General features: G+C 42.4%; 1 protein-coding gene across 1 annotated transcript in view; it reads right to left on the reverse strand.

Annotated features, from left to right (window-relative positions):
• The window catches only part of NUP214 (nucleoporin 214kDa), a 45,413-nt gene extending 24,598 nt beyond the window's left edge, over positions 1-20,815 (reverse strand). The window contains exons 1-23 of the mRNA XM_009322178.1: positions 20,587-20,815; positions 19,608-19,759; positions 19,153-19,357; positions 18,599-18,669; positions 18,194-18,257; positions 17,363-17,466; positions 16,656-16,762; positions 15,964-16,030; positions 14,723-14,846; positions 12,664-12,825; positions 11,114-11,570; positions 9,536-9,705; positions 8,759-8,850; positions 8,033-8,122; positions 7,506-7,655; positions 7,104-7,262; positions 4,767-4,870; positions 4,051-4,233; positions 3,481-3,566; positions 3,296-3,379; positions 2,723-2,959; positions 1,810-1,971; positions 738-846 (exon numbers count right to left, since the gene is read on the reverse strand). Coding sequence (XP_009320453.1) covers positions 738-846; positions 1,810-1,971; positions 2,723-2,959; positions 3,296-3,379; positions 3,481-3,566; positions 4,051-4,233; positions 4,767-4,870; positions 7,104-7,262; positions 7,506-7,655; positions 8,033-8,122; positions 8,759-8,850; positions 9,536-9,705; positions 11,114-11,570; positions 12,664-12,825; positions 14,723-14,846; positions 15,964-16,030; positions 16,656-16,762; positions 17,363-17,466; positions 18,194-18,257; positions 18,599-18,669; positions 19,153-19,357; positions 19,608-19,759; positions 20,587-20,815 — 3,368 coding nt within the window. The remainder of the gene's footprint in view (positions 1-737; positions 847-1,809; positions 1,972-2,722; positions 2,960-3,295; positions 3,380-3,480; positions 3,567-4,050; positions 4,234-4,766; positions 4,871-7,103; positions 7,263-7,505; positions 7,656-8,032; positions 8,123-8,758; positions 8,851-9,535; positions 9,706-11,113; positions 11,571-12,663; positions 12,826-14,722; positions 14,847-15,963; positions 16,031-16,655; positions 16,763-17,362; positions 17,467-18,193; positions 18,258-18,598; positions 18,670-19,152; positions 19,358-19,607; positions 19,760-20,586) is intronic.

Below are 20,815 nucleotides of genomic sequence, written 5' to 3' on the forward strand. Positions count from 1 at the left end.
CCAGGCAGCTTTCCAGCCACTCTTCCCCAAGCCTGTAGCGCTGCATGGGGCTGTTGTGGCCAAAGTGCAGGGCCCGGCACTTGGCCTTGCTGAACCTCATACAGTTGGCCTCGGCCCATCGATCCAGCCTGTCCAGGTCCCTCTGCAGAGCCTTCCTACCCTCGAGCAGATCAACACTCCGCCCAACTTGGTGTCGTCTGCAAACTTACTGAGGGAGCACTCGATCCCCTCATCCAGATCATTGATAAAGAAGAGGCATAACTCCAGAGAAGGTTGTTTTCTCTGTAGTGGATGACAAAGTAGAAGGCACAACATCTGGACAGCTTAAGGCCACAGACCACACTCAGCAACAGAGGGGTGCATTTCCCTCACAGAAAGAGGCAGAATAGAGGTAGTGACTGCAGAGATACCAGATCTAAAGTACATATTAGCAGTAAAACCACTGGATCCCAAAAGGAGAGGATGCACTAAAATGCATTTCACAGACTAATGGAGAAGGAGGTTAATACCGGTCTCGTCATTTGTTCAGGACAAGCCATTAGCAAATCCTTGAATGACCTGGAAATAAAATGTTTCTTCCTTTCATTCCACAAACTCAATACTCTTCTCTAAATGCATCCACTTTAGGTCTTACACCGCCAGGCTATGTGAAATACTACTACTGCTCCCCACCAGCAGATGTGCTCTATTGCAAGTGCTACCGAAGGCTACCAGAAAGAAGGGGAGCACCCACTCACCCTATTACTGCAGAGACAGTTGGAGTCAATGCACCAGTCTTGAGTTCTCGCACGTTCACCACCTGAGGAACATTTTTCAGAGTTGATTCAGTCAAGGAGGTGCTTACAGCTTTAAGGGAAAAAAAAAAAAAGAAAAAGAGGTAAAGATTGTGTCCATATTAAGCATTTCATTCAATATGGTGCCTACGAGCAACTCCAGAAGAAATCCATCCAAGTTTCTAGAAGGTATGTGGTGTATCTGGCCCAAAACGTTTGGTATCTCAGCCTTCAATAAGGACACCAAAGAATTGGACAGCTTTCTATATAGCTGGTACATTTTTCATTGTTAGCTGACCAAACCCAATTATTCTTATGAACTTTCCCTCACCTACATTGTAACACCTTAAGTTAACAGAAATGACCTGTGTAGTTACACCCCAGCCTCTGCCAGAAGTCCTGTCACTAGTCCACTCTCTGCACTTATGCTCTCCTTGGGCAAGGAAAATAAACTAATCCAATTCCTCTACCAGCAACTGAATTTTGTTTCTTTTCTGCACTGACGCTGCAGTACTGGGGAAGCACCGAGAAATGTCTAAAACCAAACAAGAAAAGCTTAAACTGGGGAACCTTTCTCCTGTCAACTCAAAACCTTACAAGCAGATCCAAGGCTTCACTCAACAGTTCACCTTTAACTTTTCAATATTAAAATTGTTTCACAATTCAGATCTTTAATTGCAGAGCTAATAATGAAGTTATTAATATAGGCCAGTGACCTCCTTCCTCTGCTCTCCAACAGTTTCTTGCACACAGATCAATTGCCATGCCAGGATCTCCTAAGAGTCATCGACATTTCTGCCACTGCACAGATGAGAAGGGGTACAAAGAAACCTGAGGTGGGAGCTTCTCAGGCATTTTGTACTAGTAGCTTACAGGAAGAAGGAAGACAAAGAAGCAGTGGACAGCTCAGAGGTGCAACAAATACAGATCTGTGTCACATTTTGTTTGATGATCTTCTCCTTTGGGAGCACTAAACTCCTGTGAAAGCCATATTCAACTGCTCAGAGGTCACTTGGGCAATTAGCCATCCTTTTACCTGGGGACTGGTTAGCCATCTGCCTCCGCAGAGCTGCAGCAGCAGCTGCTTGTGGTGCTGGAACAGTGACAGTGGGAGCAGGGGCCCCATGTTTCACAGTCTTCGTCGCAAGCATTGTACTGTCTGCCCCTTGTGGTATGATTCTGTTTGAAGATGTAGGCACTGAAAAACAAACAAACAAAAATCTTACAGTTCACTATCTCTACAAATCAGGGAAACTTCAAAGCCTTTGCTGAACTACATTTCCTCTAAGTACACAGCTTCCTTCTGCAAGACTGACATGCAGGCCTTTTAAACAATCAACACAATCTGTCCCTGGCAGTTTCTGTATACCCCAATGAATTTAGCAAGTAAGTCTCAATAGCTGTCATTTCAATGCATTAGATGACTTTCAGATTGCTGTTACAGACAATTCTGCTGACACCTTATTTTTCTCTCTGGCTATAGAGATTAAAAAAAACCCTCTCTCGCACAAGAAGAACTGTGTGTATGCAAATATAGTTCTTATTGTGAGTTCTGGGCTCAGAACTCCTAACCCTGGCCACACCAACCAAATGCAGTAGTACTTCAGTTTCCTGGTCTTTGGGCATTATTTTAAGAAATAATGGCATACACTTAAGGCAAATTACTAAAGGAAGACAATGCTACCGATGGTCAGTACTATCTGAAAGAAACAGGCTATCAGAAAATCACAGTCAATGAGTCAAGATATTTTAGCGCTTTTAGCTCAAGTTCATGAAGCTACAATGCCACTCCGCTAACTGCTTCTGGAAACTTGGCAATGTAACTCTGCATGCTGCAATCTCATTTCTGCAGGATCTGAAGCACTGGCAATGGATACAGTGGTTAAAGATACCGACAAGAACACACGCAGAATAGGAGAGACGTTGCAAAAACAACTCACACAAAGTACCCAGGGAGAGGTGCTGTTTCCCAAAGGATGGAGACTGAGCCATCAAACCAGGCTGGATAGAGGGAGTACGGACCACGGGAGCGTGACGAGGGACTTGGACTGGAGCAGCCTCTTCTTCCTGGTCCACTGCCTGCGATTCGTCATTCTCCAGTGACTGGGAAACTGAGGATGTTGAACTGACTTCATCCAAATCTTCATAATATCTTGTGGACAAGAAGGCGGATCGGGACAAACTTGCTGCAATATCAGAAACAAAATCACGTGTGTGTATTAAGTTGAGGGAACCATCCAGCCTAACAGCCAAGACAGAGACATCTTATTTTAGGATGCTCCTCTACTGGCTTGTTTTAATCCTGCATTGATAGGATTTGACTTCTTAACTGCCAGGAAAGGCAGCCTTTAACAAGACGGTAACTGGAGGAAATTCTTACTGACAGCAGATGGGGGAACAGGAAGTGAGAAGTAGGGGTTGAGGAGTGAGAAGCCAAAAGCTAACTTCAGGACTGATTCCGACAGCAGGTAAGTCACCCTGCTGGAAAGCATTTCAGACTTCTATGGTAACTAAAGGTTTACCTGGGGCTGTAGACCTAATTGGTGGAGTTTTCCTCTTGGCTAGGAAATTCCTCAACTGTGCCTGTTTCACAGGGGATAATTTAGCTGGAAAACCAGGGACAGTTATTAGTCTATAATCAAACAGCAAGTCAAAAAAAAGTAATTCACATTTATGGTGTGAATGCCAGGAAGAAAGAATAAATTACCAGGTACTTTAGGCAGAGGTTTGGCATGTGATTCCAAGGTAGTTTTCATCAAGGCATTGCGCAGGCTTTCAAGGTCACTGTCAAAACTGGGACAAGGCAGAGCAGTGAAAAACCATGATCAGCAGAAAGAAACCAACCAAATCAGGAACAAAAGGGGGCCAAAGGAGCCACTAGAACCGCTGGCTTATCTGGAAGGACAACTGGCTCCTCTAGATACTGTGCTATTTAAACACATGCATCTTTCATTATTTTGGAAACTCTAAGAGCCATTCACTTCTTCCCCTGAATTTAGACAGACAACCAGCAGTACCTCAGCCTGGAGGCTCTATTATCCTGTTTATTTTAAAAAAATGTAACTTTTAGGGGAAACTTCTGATAAGCGGTCGAACAGTGTGTCACAGAATATAACCAATGAGCTTCTGTATTACCTGGGCGTAGTTCAGTATCATTTTTAGGACATTCTGTCCTCCCATACCACATCCAGAAAACATCATTCTTTGGAGGATAAACCCTTGCACATTGCTGGGGGCAAGAAAGAAGGAGTGTCAACACCACTCATGTTTCACATACCTTTGAGCACTGCTAAGAGAAGATGTATCACTGGGAACACTCCACTGAGATGTCTGATTATACAGTCGGAGCTGCTGCAGGCTGTTCACGAGGTGGTTTAGTCTCTTCCTCTGTTGATTGATTATTTCCCGGTTATTAGCCAGGGTGTTAAACAAAGTCTCTCGCTCAGGAACTATCAGACGCCTTAAGACATCAGATCAAGAGACAGGGATAAGGACCATTCTATGTATCTGGCCACAAGCAGGCATGCATACACAAAGTAGTTTAGCGGTTCTTAAACTCCATGAGGTCAACCATGGTTTGGTTTGAACACCAAAGCAGTTCAGTTCATCTCAAATGCTTATTTCTCCTTTGGATATGCTGCAAGTTTATTCATTTAGCTCATTTACTTCAAGATGTTTTATTTATTAGAAAGGTTTCATTAGCTACCACCAATGGATGCATTTGGTTTCTACAAAGCTTATTTTATAGTTTTTTCTATAAGCACTATTTACGCCGTACACAGAGATGCAGCAAGCTTGTAACACGTATGAAGCTAAATAGCCTGAACCTATAGCTCCCATTAGGTGTCTTAGTCAAGCTTTATTCCTAGACCCCCTTAAAAAAGATCATACTGTTAAATGGAAAAAGGCTTTTTGTCTGTTGATTAGAGACTAATGCCCGATTCACTGACGTGTTCCTTACAGTTGTTCTGGATTCCAATTTCAGTTACTTACTTCTGCTTTCTCTTCTGTTCCAGGTGCCGATCCCACTCCAAATCCAGAACGTCATTCACATCCTGAACAGCAAACTTGACGTACTGGTGCAAGCGTCGAATTTCCTACCATGCAAAATAAAGTCAGCTTTTAATTCACTTCAGAAATCTCAGTTTCAGTTGAAGAAGCTGAAGACCTTTGGGCTCATTCAGTCCAAGCCAAGCGGCACTTTCCCATATTTCTGCCTGGAAAGCTTTATCAGCACAACAGAACCCAACATAGTGAAAATCTACTTATCAGTCAATGGGGTACTCACAGGGCTTGGCTTGGACATTTTATCTCAGGCTCTCAACTAGAAATAACACTTTCCATAACGTTTGCAAAACATTGCCAGGTCTTTACAGAAAGGGTTTTACAAACATCAGGCATTATACAAAACAAACCTTATTTCAAATCTCACTTCCAGAACATGAGTCATTTGCTCCCATTTTACAATGTTGAAACTTCTAACAATTATGGGTGACCAAAGCTTTGCAGGCCATTCACGTGGCTCTAGGATACCAGCATTCACAGAATATGATTCATGAAAGCATTCACAAATGCTCACAACTCCCACATTAAGGCAAGGAATTAACTTGATTTTTATAGGTAGGAAAGAAAGAAAAAAAAAAAAGCATGGAGAGAGTAAAGTGACTTATCCATGACCACATAGTTGCACAACTGGCACAACTAAGCCAGAGACCTCTGGCTACAAGCCCTGCTCCCTAAACAAAACCAGCATTCAGTCTCGTTATCATCATCCCTCCAGCCTGTCATGGCATCAACATGCCTTGAGCTCCGATCTCATAAAATGGAAGTGGAAACTGCAGTTGGTTTCAGTTCATCTCAACAGAATGCTCACTTAAATACAGTGATGAAGCAGCAAAGTAACACAGCTTGGGAAAAATTCCACTGCAACAGTTTTCAAGATACAGCATGAAATTCTAATGTGATATACCCAACCTGAAATCAAATCCAGTCCTACTGTGGGCTTAGTGTTACACACTACCAAGCACAGGTTTCCTCCCTCCAGCAACTATGAGCATTATATAGCAGCAACTCTCTGGACAGCAAATCGATATGGCTGGATATCAGAAAAGCCTCAGGATCTTTAAAACTTCATTGAAAAACTAATACACGAAGTTGACTAAGTGAGCTTTTCTCACCCAGAAGAACAGGGATGATGTAGACTGAACAAAATTTAAGAGTCAGACTAGAGCTGTCTTTCTTGTAAACTTTCAGAAAGTTGACCTGAAAGCTCTCTCCTTACATTTCAATCCACTTCCACTTCTCTCCCACTCTGTTATTCTTCCCTCACGATCCCCTCTCTGGATCAGTGAAACAAGCATTTCAAAGATTATCATCTCTCTGAAGTCACAAGCATAAGCTTGAAATGCCACAGAGACATACCGGACGTCAAAGCAGGCATACAATTAAGACTGTGAATCAATCTACAGAATCCAGGTGAAGATTAGAGATCAGACCTAAAAGAAATTACTTCATGTCAGCTGATTTCTAGTAACTGTCTGTGTGCATGCTCTTGATAACTGAATGTCATCTTTGCTACAGTAGGTATGTCTTCAGCCTGCTAGTCAAACTTCTTGAGGGGAACTTATCAGTGTATAAAAGGCCAAGTGTCATTTGTAGGGCACATTCACTCTATTTTGCTTTGGGTTAAATAGCCCTCTCGTCACCAGAGCTGTAACAAAACAAACAAACAAACAAACAAAAAAAAAGAGTGCTTCACCCCTAGTTTCTTTCATGTCTTTGAAAGCCTCTTTATGTACTGCTGGATATTTTCCTTTGTGCCCCAGCTTTTAGAATATCATTTAGCTTTATGCTTCGCCATCCATGAAACTAACCACACAATTCTGTAAGTCATAATAAATCATCAAATTGTTCCATAAGGCACTTGCTGAAGATAAAAATAATTCCAAGAACTCTTCTACAAAGTGTTGAAAAAAAAAAAATATTCTTTTAACTGAAATCCCTGAGCAAACACTACAGGCTGAGAAGGAACAGGATGTCAAGAGTCACATTCTAAGCTTAGAATAGACTTGGATCTCAGGTGAACTACTTCCCTTCAGCAGGGGTTTTGAGTCATCACTGCAAATGACAATACCACAGAAGAGCTTTAGGAGAGGATTTTCAGCATGTCTTGCAAACTCATGGAAAACAAAGCTCATCACACTTTTACTAGGCTATGTTGAAACTGCAAATAGCTAGAGTAGAACAAAACTGCTGGGCACTTGCACATGCAAGGCTCAGTTTTAGTTTATTTAAAACTCCAGATTAGAAGTTGGCTGACATGCTTCATACCTGAAGCTGTGCTTCACTCTTGGGATCCAAAGGTTTCTTGTAGAGCAAGTGTAAATACCCCGAGCTATGATTCCGTTCATTCTGTTCTCTAGCCTCTTCTACCCCTGCAAATCCCTCCAGCAAGGTTGTCTTCAGAATACTAATATCTCCGTGAAGTGACTGCAAATAGAAATAGAACAGATGGGACAGGGTTCAAAGTAACATTTTTTCATTGCCATCTCTAGCACAGGGGCTTCTGCAAGTGTCTGCCTGAAAGCACAAATGCAAATGTCACCCCCACATTAAAGCAGCATAGTCAGATGTTCCATCTACATCAGTTCAGCTTTAGCAGGTTAAGTAGGAACATCAGGTGAGGGACAGTCATTGCTGAGGAGCTGAACAGTTTGAAGATACTCTTCTCACCTCTGTTGTCTCTTTAATTTCCAAGAGGAAGGTGTGAAGATCATCTGATTCAGTTCGCAACATCTTCATTTCCTCTGGAGTACCAACTTGGAAACAGGCTTTGGAAGTCCGGGCCTTCAGTTCCTCCATCTCCTTTTGAAAATGTGCAATCTACGAAGTCAAGCGGAAGAAAGTGCAGCCACTGAAACATAGCAGGGTCTGGAACAAATGTCGCAGCTCTTGGATAATGTTTCTACTACACCATAAACACCTGTCACTTTGCAGCCAAAGCAGGAAATTCTTCATGAACATTAACAGGAAAGAATACTGAATTCTTCCAGCACAGCGACCGAAATTAAAGATGACTCAACAGGACTCACAAACAGCAATTACAAACCAGGCTGGTTATCTTGGGAAAAATTTCCATTCTAATTCCTAAACTACTGACAGACACCATCAGAGCACAGGTGAACCGAAAATAAGTTTCTGTGTACCTATACAGTGGTCTCACAGCTTCTAAAATGAAGAAAACTGCTTGAAAACCTCACCTCCTCTCTGATTCCTGCTATGACAGGGTCTGAATCCTTCCACTGGTGGGCCTGTTTCTCTAAAGCTGTGCTGGGGAGTGCTGATTTGCCCTAAAAAAAACCAACAAAAAAAACACACCACAACAAACACAACACAAAACCAAAAACAATATTAGGGATATATCCTTAGCAACAGGGAGCTTAGAATATCATAAAAGGCCTGCTGTTAGAAACTCCATTCAGACACCAGTCACCAGGGAGACAATCGTCATAAGCATAAATACTAGTTCCACAGTAAACTAAGACTGGTATGTGTGTGTTTGAAGTAGGACTGCGGACTACCTGGAGATATGAGGCTAAAGCTTTATGAAAGCAAAGGAAGTCTTTGTGTGCCCCTCTGTATTACTGCTTTGATTTTAATATCCAACAAACTTGGTGTCTCTCTTAATACACAGTCAAGGCATCTCTTGATTGCTTATTAGCTAGAAAAGCTGCAAAACCACATTTCCATAACAAAAGGAAGAATTAGTTTCCACAACTCTGATTATGACAACATATACCAAAACACAGCTCTCGAAAGACATGCATAGAACATAGTTTTAGTCCCACAGATTTGCTACGATTTCAATGTCAAAAGCTAGCTAATTCTTTTAGCTAAGAATAGTCATTCAGTCCAATGAATTCTAAGCAATTCATGGGCCATGTAAAACATTCACCCTCTAAAGAATCCACTCAAGTTCCCATTACCTGAGTAGAGCTTGGCTTTGCTGCAGACGGGGTGATTTTGGCTGTCTTCTGTAGTAAAGAAGCTGAAGGCATATTCTGAGCAGGACGTGCCACTGGAATTTAAGAAGCGGAACAGTAATTTATGGACTTACACAAAGCTTGAGAAAAGTGGTTGTGATCAGACACAACCATAGTCACTGCTGTCAAAACCAAAAGCAATAGTGGTATGGGCCCCAGTGCAAGAACGCACCTTCCTTAGGTGCTGTTTTACTCCCATCCAACTTCTCTGCTAACGGTAACAACTGTCACTCTCCAATATCTGCCTGTATCACTCCTGAAGGACCTCAAGACGCCCCCAGTCACACAATCATTTGAGAGATGGAATATTATTCTGCTAACAAATGAGTGCTATCTAATTTAAACTCACATGTGACCATTTTGAATTCTAGTCACTCCAGATACAAGATAAAACACTGATGTGTGTGACTGCCCAGAAACATTCATAATCAGAGCTCTACTACAGAGCACTGAAAATGCCAGAACTTCTGGATGAACTTAGGAAGCTGAATATATTCATTTCATGTATGGCTCTCTGGGGAACCAAGCACACAAACGGAAAACCTTCTCAGTTTCAGTACTAAGTCCATCATATCATTACGGTGTGCAAATCAGGAGGTCCGCTGCATCAGTAAAAGCAGCAGGAAAACCAAGAAAGAAAGAAGCCAGATGAAGCTCACTATGTCCTAAAACTTATAAACAGTGTTCTAAAATTCCCAACAATATGCATCAGACTCCTACCCGCGGCAGGCACAGGGGTCGAAGCCTTCAGTGGTGTGGTAGGAGAGGCTGCGAGGGGCGTGGACAGAGGACCTCCAGAAGCAGTTTTTGAAGTGGTCGAGAATGAAAACATTGTGGAAGCGCATTGACCACTGCTGCTAGTGGGAGAAGAGGTGTCTACAGCAGTGAACCTGCAACAGAAAGCAGAACATCCTTCAGCTCTGAACTGGTCCTGGCTGCTTCCCTCCATCCGAAATGAAGGACCAAGTTCTAATGAATTAGCATCCCCTGGGATCAGCAACAACTCAAGCTCCAGATACAAAATTACAAGTGTAGCTTTTTGAGATAGTGGGAAGGAGCCTTCAGGATCATTTCTGAATACGTGGAACCACAAAGACTGGTACCATAGACCCACCCAGTAAGCAAAAGCCAAATGCCAGCAAAAAGTACCACCCTGCTTCAAAATGCACTTCATCGTTTTGCACCAAGGCACCAACTATAGCAAATCTGAGCTGCCCTTCAGTGTCATCCTTGCAGCAAGGCTCAAACAGAAATTCTGCAAGAAAATATGAATTTCCATTCATCTGCAAGCTCAGCTCCTCAAGGCAGCCAATTTAAATATTCAGCCAATTCACAAGTGTATCATTTGCTTTATACACAAAATACAAAATTTAAAAAGCCTTTAAGAGCTACCATCAGATCCTGGTGTAGTAAAGATTTTTCTAATTTAAAAATAATCATTTGAACCATCAGAAACTTCTTATGACGCATTTACATGAAAATTGCTCTCCATAGAAAGCAGCTCCAATTAACATAGCTCTGTGTTTTAAACCATTCTTTCTAAAAAAGAGAGCAAGTCTCAGGAGTTGGAGGGAAGAGTGGGTATATGAAATCTGAGAACATTCATCACTCAAATCCATTTTGCATAGTTTCTAATCAGTATTAGTTTTCTTTCAGTTGGCATGAACAAGCTTTGAAGATTTCAGATCCTGTGTTCAGTGACCAAGCATCCATTTAAGAACAAAACCAAAAGGTCTGGCACCTTCTCCACTGAAGACAGGAGTGGAAAAGAAATCCATCAGCTATGGATACAGCTTCCTCTCAGCTCTGTGAGTTACTCTTTAGGTTGGGGGTAAGGAACCTTCAAACAGTCAAAGAAACTTGTGCTATCACCACCACACTAAACCAGTCCCAGACATAAAGGATTTCAAATCCCAGTGTTCCCCAAGAGTCTTTAACCATGATTTGCATCACACCAAGGCATGGAATTACCATTTGATGCCTATGAAGCAAAGACATGAAAAAACTAGGTCTCTGGCAATTTGGCAAATTATCAGTCTAATTTTTGGCATCGTGCCTTGATGCCAAAATATTTTGCCCATTAACATAACCTCTAGCATGGGAAGCACTGAGGGTTTTCACAGCCAAGATGGCTATGTCTTAGATAAAGAGAGGCTTCCTCAGTGCTTTCTTGGGAGCATGGGGAACAGCTGTCAGGGCAAAAAGCCAGAAACCATTTTCAGAACTACCATACATTATCTGTGCCTGGAGCAATTTAACAAGTATCCAGCCACTGCATTAACTACTGTATCTATTTACTTCTCATTGAGGTTCACTTTGACTGAAGAAGCTGAAGGGGCAAAAGATGACTTCTGTGCAACATGTGTTGTGGAGAGTGGTGGCCCAGGTGAGCTGTCTGCAGCTGGTTTAAAGTTCATGGATCCAAATGAAAAGGAGCTGGCAGTAGCTGTAGCGGTGCCTACAGAAGGAGCAGGAGTCACGGATGCCTTAGGAGAAGCGGAGGAGAAAGAGAACGTTGCTGCTCCAGTCGGACTGGGAGCCAGGGCTTTCTTGGAGGCATCAGTAGCAAAGGGGTAAGGCGGAGGATCACTGCCCGTAGCGCCAGGCATCTTCACAGTTGAAGGTATAAAGGAAAAAGCAGCTGCTCCACCCCCTGCAGGAGGCTGACTTGAGGCAGGCGCAGCAGGAGCAACACCCGGTACTGTGTCAGGCTTTAAAGAAGTTGGAGGAGTGGTTGGAGTTGTGGCAGTACTTCCTGCAGAAAGACAAATGGAGAAGGAAGAGACTCATTTAGCTGCATTGACTAATGGCAGAAGGTATTGCAAGGCCAAATGCTATTTGATGAGGACAGTTCAGCACTATCTCGCTCACTGGACAGACGGCTCAGTGAGGAAGAGAGATGACAAAGCCGGGCTTCCAGTCCCCAAACCCAGTAAATGATACAGAAACTGCACAAAGTCCAAGGCACGATCAATACTACAGTCTGTCTAGATTAATGTTGTCTGGAATTTTCTGTGAAAAGGCTTCACCTTTCTCCATTGATTTTGATGAGGTTCCTGCCATCTCAAATAAAACAGGCTGTCAGCGCACAAGTCAGCCAGTGCTGCAGAGAGGCAGGCTGCCAAACAAAAGCATTCTGTTTGGGGAAGGAGAGGCAAATTTGGGCTTAGGGAAGGAAACGGTGGGTTTGCAATTATTACTGCACGCATGCAGACAGGCAAAACAGCCTACCTGCTTACCCCAGCATGGGAAACTGCCTACTTCACACTGCATATGGCAACACAGGTAAAACTACTACTCTTCACCTGCTAGCACAAATTTTCACAGTGCTGCAGAAAGCTATTGTTTAAATAAGCTTTTCCTGCAGCCAAACACCTTAGTTCATATCATGGCCTCCCGTGGCAAAACACATGGAGGAAAACCATCACCTCTCTGCAGCATGCAGACCGTGCTCTGGGTCTGCACAGTGCTTTATCCTTGTTCCCCAGGCAGAGCCTGCAGTCACTGCTGCAGTTCCAGTCAGGCACCCCAAAGCTGGGCAAAGGGCCTCCTAGAATTTCTTTGGCCCTGTTCCCCAAAGGTTGGTTGCACAGTAGAGTCTAAGTGCACAGTCTGCAAAGTGCTTGAGATCCCATATAATGAACAGGACTAGATAATTTCACACTGATGCACAAAAGACAGAGAACAGCCCCGGGAGCACAAAACACTCAAGAACTGCTCCCCATTACCATTATAAAGAAAAAAAATTATTTTCTGTGACCACATACCTGTCTGAATACCAAACTTACAGACAAAGATAACAAAGATCCACAAACGCAAGTGTTTCCCTAGCCCACCGGAGCACTTACCTGCTGATTTTGGAACTCTTTCACCTACTACCAGCAACGGCTCTGGAGTCACAATAAGCGATCTGACTCCCGGGTTTTGATTGATCATGTAAAATGGGCAGAGCACACCATCTGTAGAGAGCAGGATCAGAACTGGAGCTGGAGCAAGGGTCTTCTCATCACCTGCCAGAGACCACACGTGTAAATCCTGCAGCCACAGTTTCCTGTTCTGTTCCTACTGGCATCGGTACCTTCATGTGAATTGCTTAGAACAATGTTTCCTACGTTTCTCCCTTCTTGCTTTCATTTGCATCTCTGTTCCTTTGCTTCTCTGTGAATGCCCAATTCTCTTTTTTTCCTTCTTTATTCCTTCCTGTTCCTGACTTCATGTTTCATAAATTCATAGATGAAGGGTTATTTTGACAATCAAATGTCATCTCCTGAATGACAAAGCCCAACTTCCAACCATGAATTCCTGTGCCAAGCTTTCTCATATTCTGAAGTAGTCCTTTTTTTCACCTATATGCTGCTCCCTCCTTCAATCCTCTATGCCTTTCAGCCATCCCCACATTCTGTTGGGTCCTGTCACATCATTAACATTCATATACATAAAGTACAAAAGAGAACTGCTAGATAGGAAGCTTTATAAAGAAAGCCAAACAACATCAGACAAACATCCTGATGATCTGAACCTCTGATATAAAATACTTGCGTTTTGCACAGCTGCAGCTTTGAGCCTAGAGTCTGCTTCAGTTCAAATATTCTCAGCAGTTAAAGGCCTCAAACCACTCCCTATATTTCTAAAAAAATTTCTATAATGGTTTAACTGTGCTTAATTAAACAAAAAACCCCAACAAATCTAGGATGCAGGAAAAATCTGCTATGATCACGGTGCCTTGTTTGTCGGGCAGTGCAGTGTGTGGCCATGTTTCTCCACCTATTGGTTCTTCAGGAAAAGCATGCTCGGGAAGGGCAGTTTCCACATGGGAACAAGGTCCAGGACAAATGAGGTTTCTTTGCAATCCAAACTTGCTGTGAACTGCAAAGCCAACTAATGCGCAGCCAAAACCGAGCTGATTGCACTCCGTGAGAACACGGAGAACGTGTTAGCAAAAAGCTTCTCCAAAAACCTTTCTAAAAACTCTAAGGCAGCACAACCTGGGCTTAAAAAAAAAGCTGTCCTGACAGATTCCTTAATCCAATAACTGTACAGATTAACAGAGAACATGCTTCAAATTCAATTTTGCATTCAAGTACAAAGTTTGACTGCAGTTCCCTACTGTAGGTTTTCATTCAGGTAAAGTTCAGTTAATTGGCACCTTCCTGTGCTCCTCAGGAACTCCTGACTGCAGTACCTTCCACTCTGCCTGAAGGCATCTCTATTTCAATCTGTGTCTGGGTTTCAAGGGAGAGTTTTCAGAATTCACTAAGGTACAACACAATAGCTCAGATGAAGCTTCAGCCTCTGACAAGGTGCTTTAAAGAGCCTTCAGGCAGCACAGAAGGTACAGCAATAATGCAACTGGCTAGATGTAGAGCACAGCATGGTTCGGTCAGTACAGGCCCTGTGTTTTAATGCAGAATTAAAACCTACGCATTCACCTCAGTGATCTTTGCTTTTTCTGGCTTTGAAACTAACCCACTTTTCCTTTAGATCAGTGCAAATGTACTTCATACAAAACAGTTCTGCAAAACGACGTAAGCTTACAAGAATAAAACCTCACAGGCAGTCTGAAATCCCCGGTGTTAGAACACGACTCCTTTAAATTCACTATTATCCCGGCTCTGTGAAACACAGACATAACTCAGGTGCTTTGTTTGCCATGTCTGTTAGTGTAGTATCCCAGGCTGCTGAAAGCTTTGAGGAAGAACTGTATTTATCACTTTGCCATTTGAATCCTTACACATAAGAAAGCCCACGTGTGCTGTGGGCTTGGTATAGAAAGGCAGGATGTATTCTCTGTGTCGACCTCCCTTTCAGAACGATCTCCTAGAACCCTGAGAACCAGGCTGCCCCTCAAAAATATCTCTCATATTGCTGTTATTGGACTATTCCACAAGAAAGACTAACAAGACTTACTGATTGGGATAGGCATGTTACTGGTGTAGTCTACAGCAACACCAACAGGCAGAGTGTCATCGCTCTTATCTGTCACAGGAAGTTCTGCTCTGCTGGAGTCCTCCAAAACCCATGATTCCCAGTTCTGCAAAAAGTAAGATTATTATTCTGTCTACTGCTTTCCTGTGATCAGCCTTCTTCAGAACTCTAGCCTACTACAGTTGAAAGATAAGACTACAAAAAGCTAGAGAACATCTACTTAAATTTGTCAGATTAACAAATGCCAGAAGTATCAGGGCCCTTCACAGATTTGTGTATGACTTCTCACACATCATTGCATGTCAGAGTGTCCTGGTTTTGGCTGGGATAGAGTTAATTTTCCTCCTAGTAGCTGGTACAGTGCTGTGTTTTGGATTTAGTATGAGAACAATGTTGATAACACACAGTTTTAGTTGTTGCTAAGCAGTGCTTACACTAGGCAAGGACTTTTCAGCTTCTCATGCCCTGCCAGCGAGAAGCTGGGAGGGGGCACAGCCAGCACAGCTGACCCAAAGTGGCCGAAGGGATATTCCATACCATGTGTCATCATGCTCAGTACAGAAACTGGGGGGAGTTGGCCGGGAGGCAGTGACCGCTGCTCAGGAACTGGCTGGGCATCGGTCAGTGGGTGGTGAGCAATTGCACTGTGCATCACGTATTTTGTGTATTCTTTTATCATTATTATTTTCCCTTCCTTTTCTGTCCTATTAAACTGTCTTTATCTCAACCCACGAATTTTACTTCCCCCCCCCCGATTCCCTCCCCCATCCCACTGCGGGGGGCAGTGAGCGAACGGCTGTGTGGTGTTCAGCTGCCTGCCGGGTTAAACCATAACACAGAGTTAAGGTCAGACAGCTGTAATGTTTAACTTCAACTGATGACCTCACATGAATCACTTTATTATAGTGAGCTTGACCAAATTTTGAGACTGCCAAGTGAATCACGAAAAATAGACTTCTGGTACTTGGTTCACAACATACTGTGTTTCTGTTTATCCTTTCTCTTTTGTGTCACTCAGAACTCTTGTTCATCTAAGAATTAAGTTTATCTTAAGATTCTGTATAACTCAGATGTAAAAAGAAAGGTTTTGCCTTTGGTTTTGGGGTGTTTTTTTAAAAATATACCATCTCATTGTATTCCAGGTCTTACATAGGTTATACTTGCTTAGATTTTCGAGAAAGAGGAGGTACATATGCACAAATGCAACAGGAAGAAAATATTACCTGATCCCCTTGCCTGGCAAGAATGCTGACTTCTGTGGAAGCTGCTGAAGCTGCCAGAACTAAATCCCTGTAAGCATGGACACAAATAGGTTAAAACCAACATGACAATCCACAGCAAGGTCCCCAGCTCCACAATTCATTATCATCTATACAGATTTGTAACTAGGAATACACTTATAACAATATGAAACTGACTTTTCCTCCCAAGATGAGGGAAACACGATTTGCTACATCACCGTAGAACATTTTTTTTTTCTTTAAAACTAATCACCAGGGGCTGAAATCCTTTGCCAACCAATGATTTGACAGCCACTGTATCATCATAAATAACGACAGTCCAAGTCAGGTAGTTGAAAAGTTAGGGACAGCTTCTTCACACAGATAAACAATTAAGCGAGACAAAAGGTCATGCTTTACCCAACCTATGACTTACAATCTCAAGGGAAATTGTTATGACAGATTTTAAACAATATGTATTCTCACCAGACAAATGAGCATATTGGCGTAGAGATAAAGCATGCAAGAGAAGTTAGCTGTACTTACACAAAGCATTTTCAAAATAACAGTTTCATTTGTCCCATATTCAGGTATTACATAGTTTACCAAAGGGAGGAACACAATACGCTGAGAAGCACTGACCACTCAGACATGAACAACAAGGGAAAGACTTTGCCATGATTCCTGCCACTCACCATTCCTCAACATAGTTGAGGAAGTAATGATGCTGTCTCTCTGTGCAGCTCCCATAGCAAGGCTCCATGAAATTCACAAACTTCTCTGGTCGCTTCTCTTCCTTTTTCTGTAAGACCAACATTGATAATTTGCCTTCCAATACAGAAATCAAGTAATCTCCCATAAATATGACTGTATCAGGGTACAGCAATAATTGCCACAGACTTCAAGAGAGAACAGGCATCATGAGACCACTTGAAAAACAAAGAACAAGGCAAACAAACCAAAACCCTCCTCCAAAAGATAAAGGGACAAGAAAGAGGTTACCAGGGAGTTCAGAACTCACAACCCCCCCAGCAATAAATAACCTGATACTAAATAAGAGCATATCATCAGGCCTAAAAATCTCCCTAACCTAAACAAACAAACAAAAAAATATCAGGACTCTACATCAGGTAAGGTTTTCTTCCCAAGTGTTTACTTCAGAGGCTAGAAGTCTTCATGTCTGATAATTTGATCTTGTCAGAGAACAGGTTACTGATCGGTTTTCAAGTGGATACTACTTCCTCCACTCAATCGCCCCAACCCCAAAACCATGATTTACAGTAGTACCAAACTCAAATTCTACATGATGCCAATGTGAATAATAAAAGCAACTTGCTGTTGTAATAAACAAGTCAAAAACAAGCAACAAACATTTCTGTCATGGTGACTTGCTGGCACTTACAGGCAATATGGCTATGACCACTTCTGGAGGCGTTTCCAGTGTCCCATCAGCCGCTGCATATACAATAGTAAAGACATATGTGCCAATCCACAGTACATCCAAAACTGCAAGAGAAGGAAACAAATACCTCAGCCAGAAACACTTCAGAATGATACTTCCTTGTATCTTGATTTTAACTGTGCACAGCACATGAAAGTAAATGACAAACAAACAAATAAGGAATCACTAACTCCTAAACTACCAAGATAAAGAAATTCAGTGATCTGTCTGCAGAACATCAATCTTATTAGGGGGAAAAACTATTTGATCCCAGAAATTTCAAACACAAACCAAAAGAATGTATTGATTTGCTTGACGATATCACAGGCAAGACAATGCCAGTGCTTCCAACCATGGATAATGTTTTGGCATATCCAAATGAAGTGTTTCTGCTTTTCTAAACTTACTGCTTTGACATTTTATTGAAGAGTCAAAGTGATGAGATGAAACTCATGCAAAATATGAGAATGGGATTTATATCCAGAAATCTTCATGGTAAAGGAAGATTACTTGTGACAGTACTGTCTATCACATCGGTGAGCAAAAAATAGCTTTTAAAATGCATATTTAGAACATTCTAGAAATAGACAAGGACTCTGGCCGACTGCTAATTTTTCTATGCAAACCAGAGATAAAGCATACAATTATTTTTTTCCAAATATTTAAAAATCACACTGTAATTACGTAACCAGTGCAGTATACAGCTGCTATAACTAAAAACAAACAACATGAGGAGGAATGAGTAAAAACGTTACAAGAGAAAACAAGTTAAAAAGAAATAAAAAGAAGTACCTTTAACGGGATTGTCCGAATCATAAAAAGGAGGACAAGGGATTATTTTCTTCTCCTGCAGATTCTGGAAATAAAACTACTCTTAAATACACAGAAAAAGCCAACAAACAAAGCTAACTGCAAGTTTTGCAGAAAGCCCAGAGAACTGGTTTAGAGCAACTCACCCACTCTTTAACACTCATCATGTGCCACCCTGAAATCATGACTTTTCAGTGGCAGGTGCAAACCTTAAACTAAACCCAGCATTGGTCTAAGACACTTCAATATTACTAAAGTGCTTGGGCAGCTTCACACGGCTCACACCACGTGCCACCTGACCAAATTCCGTAGCTTGCGATGCAAAGAAAATAAAGCATATTGTAAACCAGTGATCAGACATCAGGCCTTACTAGCAACAATACTTACAGGCAGATATTGCACCACGGTGCCATTTTGCCTCCCTACAGCCAGTTGTTTTCCCTTCGGGCTCCAACACACTAAGCGAAAAAAGGGAATTTCATTAGCACTAAGGAACTGGAGAGTTACAAGGCCCCACAAAAGCAGGGCCAATAAATTAAAACCGTGATTTTTTTCCCCTGCAAAACCTATGAATCTGAATTAAACAAACAGGGAGTCATCCAGTCACAGAGAAAGCAAGACTGCACAGATCAAAAACCAAAAGATGATGACTCTTATTTGCTTGCTTCCTTGGAAATGACAGTCAAGCCTGAGACAGACAAACCACAGGTGGGCACATTTGACTCTAATTCACAAGATGCAGCTCCTCCAATCAACTAGGAAAGAGCAGTTACATTGCAACACATTTTCCGAGTCTTAGGGAGTTTAAATCCTTCCTTTTTGTGAAGGCTTTTTTTTTTTTTTTTTTAAAAAACCCCCCCCCCAGAAATTTTTACACCTATCAATCCGCTTCTATTCTTCCATGTCCGACATTCTGTATGCTAGCCGAGGCTGCCACTCACCTGATGTAACAGCTACAGAGGAAGGCAGCGTGGCATACACTTTCACAGAGTCCGTGACCTGCAGGACAGAGATGCTGCCATCGGACAGGCAGATGGCCACCATGGCGGGACTAGCAGGGTTCCACTTCAGGTCATTGACCATTGCTGCGCTTCCCGAGTCCTTGGCCAGTTTGTGATAAGCAAATGCACGTTTCTGCTGTTTTGCCTTTTAGGAAAGACAAATACATGAGACAGTCGAAGCTGAGCACAAAACCAAGTTCTCCCAAACTCACAATCCAAAGCGTTTTTGACCTTCCTGTAAATAAATGACTGATAAAAATAAGAAGCAGATTTTGAGTTTACTGAACAAACCCTTCACAAGACACCTCCCATAAAAATCCCACCCAAGGTATGCCTCTCCTCCTTCTGTGACTTGAAAAAAAATTTAAAAAAAACCCACTTTGCATATGCTTTACCTGATTTAAGAACGTGCGGACATCGAAAAAGCCAATGAAGGAACCGATCTCACTGGACATCATACAGACGGACAGCGTGAGATTATCACAGCTTAGAGCCAGGTGCTGCACAGGAAACTTCATGGGAACTAAGGTACTCTGAACATTCTCCACTTAAAACACAAAAGGAAAAGAAGATAGAATGAAGGGGACAAATTTAAATAGCAAGAAGCGTTCTTGTAAAACTATACCGTTAGAATGAGTTTATGCAAAAATCACCAGTCCTATTAACAGCAGCTGTCAAAGCCAAAATGTAGAAAAACTGAGTGACAGCAAACCCCTTCATCTCTATCAATACAGCCTCAAGAGTTGCCAAATTCCTAAGAAGAGAAAATTCCACTTTCCTTCCTCGGTAACCTGGAGGAAAAATAAGTGGACAGATTTTTGGTTTTACTTATGTATGCCCATGAATACCTCGGGTGGTACAGTTACTAAGGACAATGGGAGAACGAAACACATTTTGCACTTAGGTGGTGGAACAGCGATTGCTTTCTCCCTTGCAGGACAGTCATTTAGTCAGAGCGGATAACTCGGTGCGAGAACTCTGTCCCTCCACCCACACGCTTCCCTGATGCATACACAAGTTCACAGCTCAAAGACTGGCTACCAAGACAGCGTGTGGCTGCAAGGAAAGGGGTACATTCTCAGTTAGGAAAAGTCAACCTCACGTGTATGGCACTGAACACAGGTGATCAAACCTGACGGACGCTTGAACAGGAGCTAGCACAGAGCATCCTGGTGACGTGTTCCCAACAACCGCACTTCATTTCAGCTAGAGGTACAGCAAATGTTGTTCCTGCCTTCTCACACAAGAAAACGTGGTAATTTCAAATGCACGAAAGAGCATGACAAGGACTGCATCAGAAGCCAAGAGCTCCACATCATAAAAACCCATATAAAGCTGTCACTGCAAAGACCATGAGATCTAAGTGTGCCTCACCAATTTTATTGGGATCTTCTCCCAGCTGGTTTTGCATGAGAAGATTTCTAGTGTGAAAGATCTGCAGGCTGGTTCCTCCACCAGCAAAGACCAGCCCGTATTTGTTAGACACGGCAAGGAGACTGGAGCGCTCTTTGGGAAGATCATCCGGAGCATCAAAGATGCGGACCTTCTTCAGTGCTCTGAACTGAAAATCCTGTTGTAAGAGAGTTGGGAAGGAGCTGTACAT

Source organism: Pygoscelis adeliae, unplaced genomic scaffold, assembly GCF_000699105.1.
Source record: "Pygoscelis adeliae isolate BGI_AS28 unplaced genomic scaffold, ASM69910v1 Scaffold114, whole genome shotgun sequence".
NCBI lineage: Eukaryota > Metazoa > Chordata > Aves > Sphenisciformes > Spheniscidae > Pygoscelis > Pygoscelis adeliae.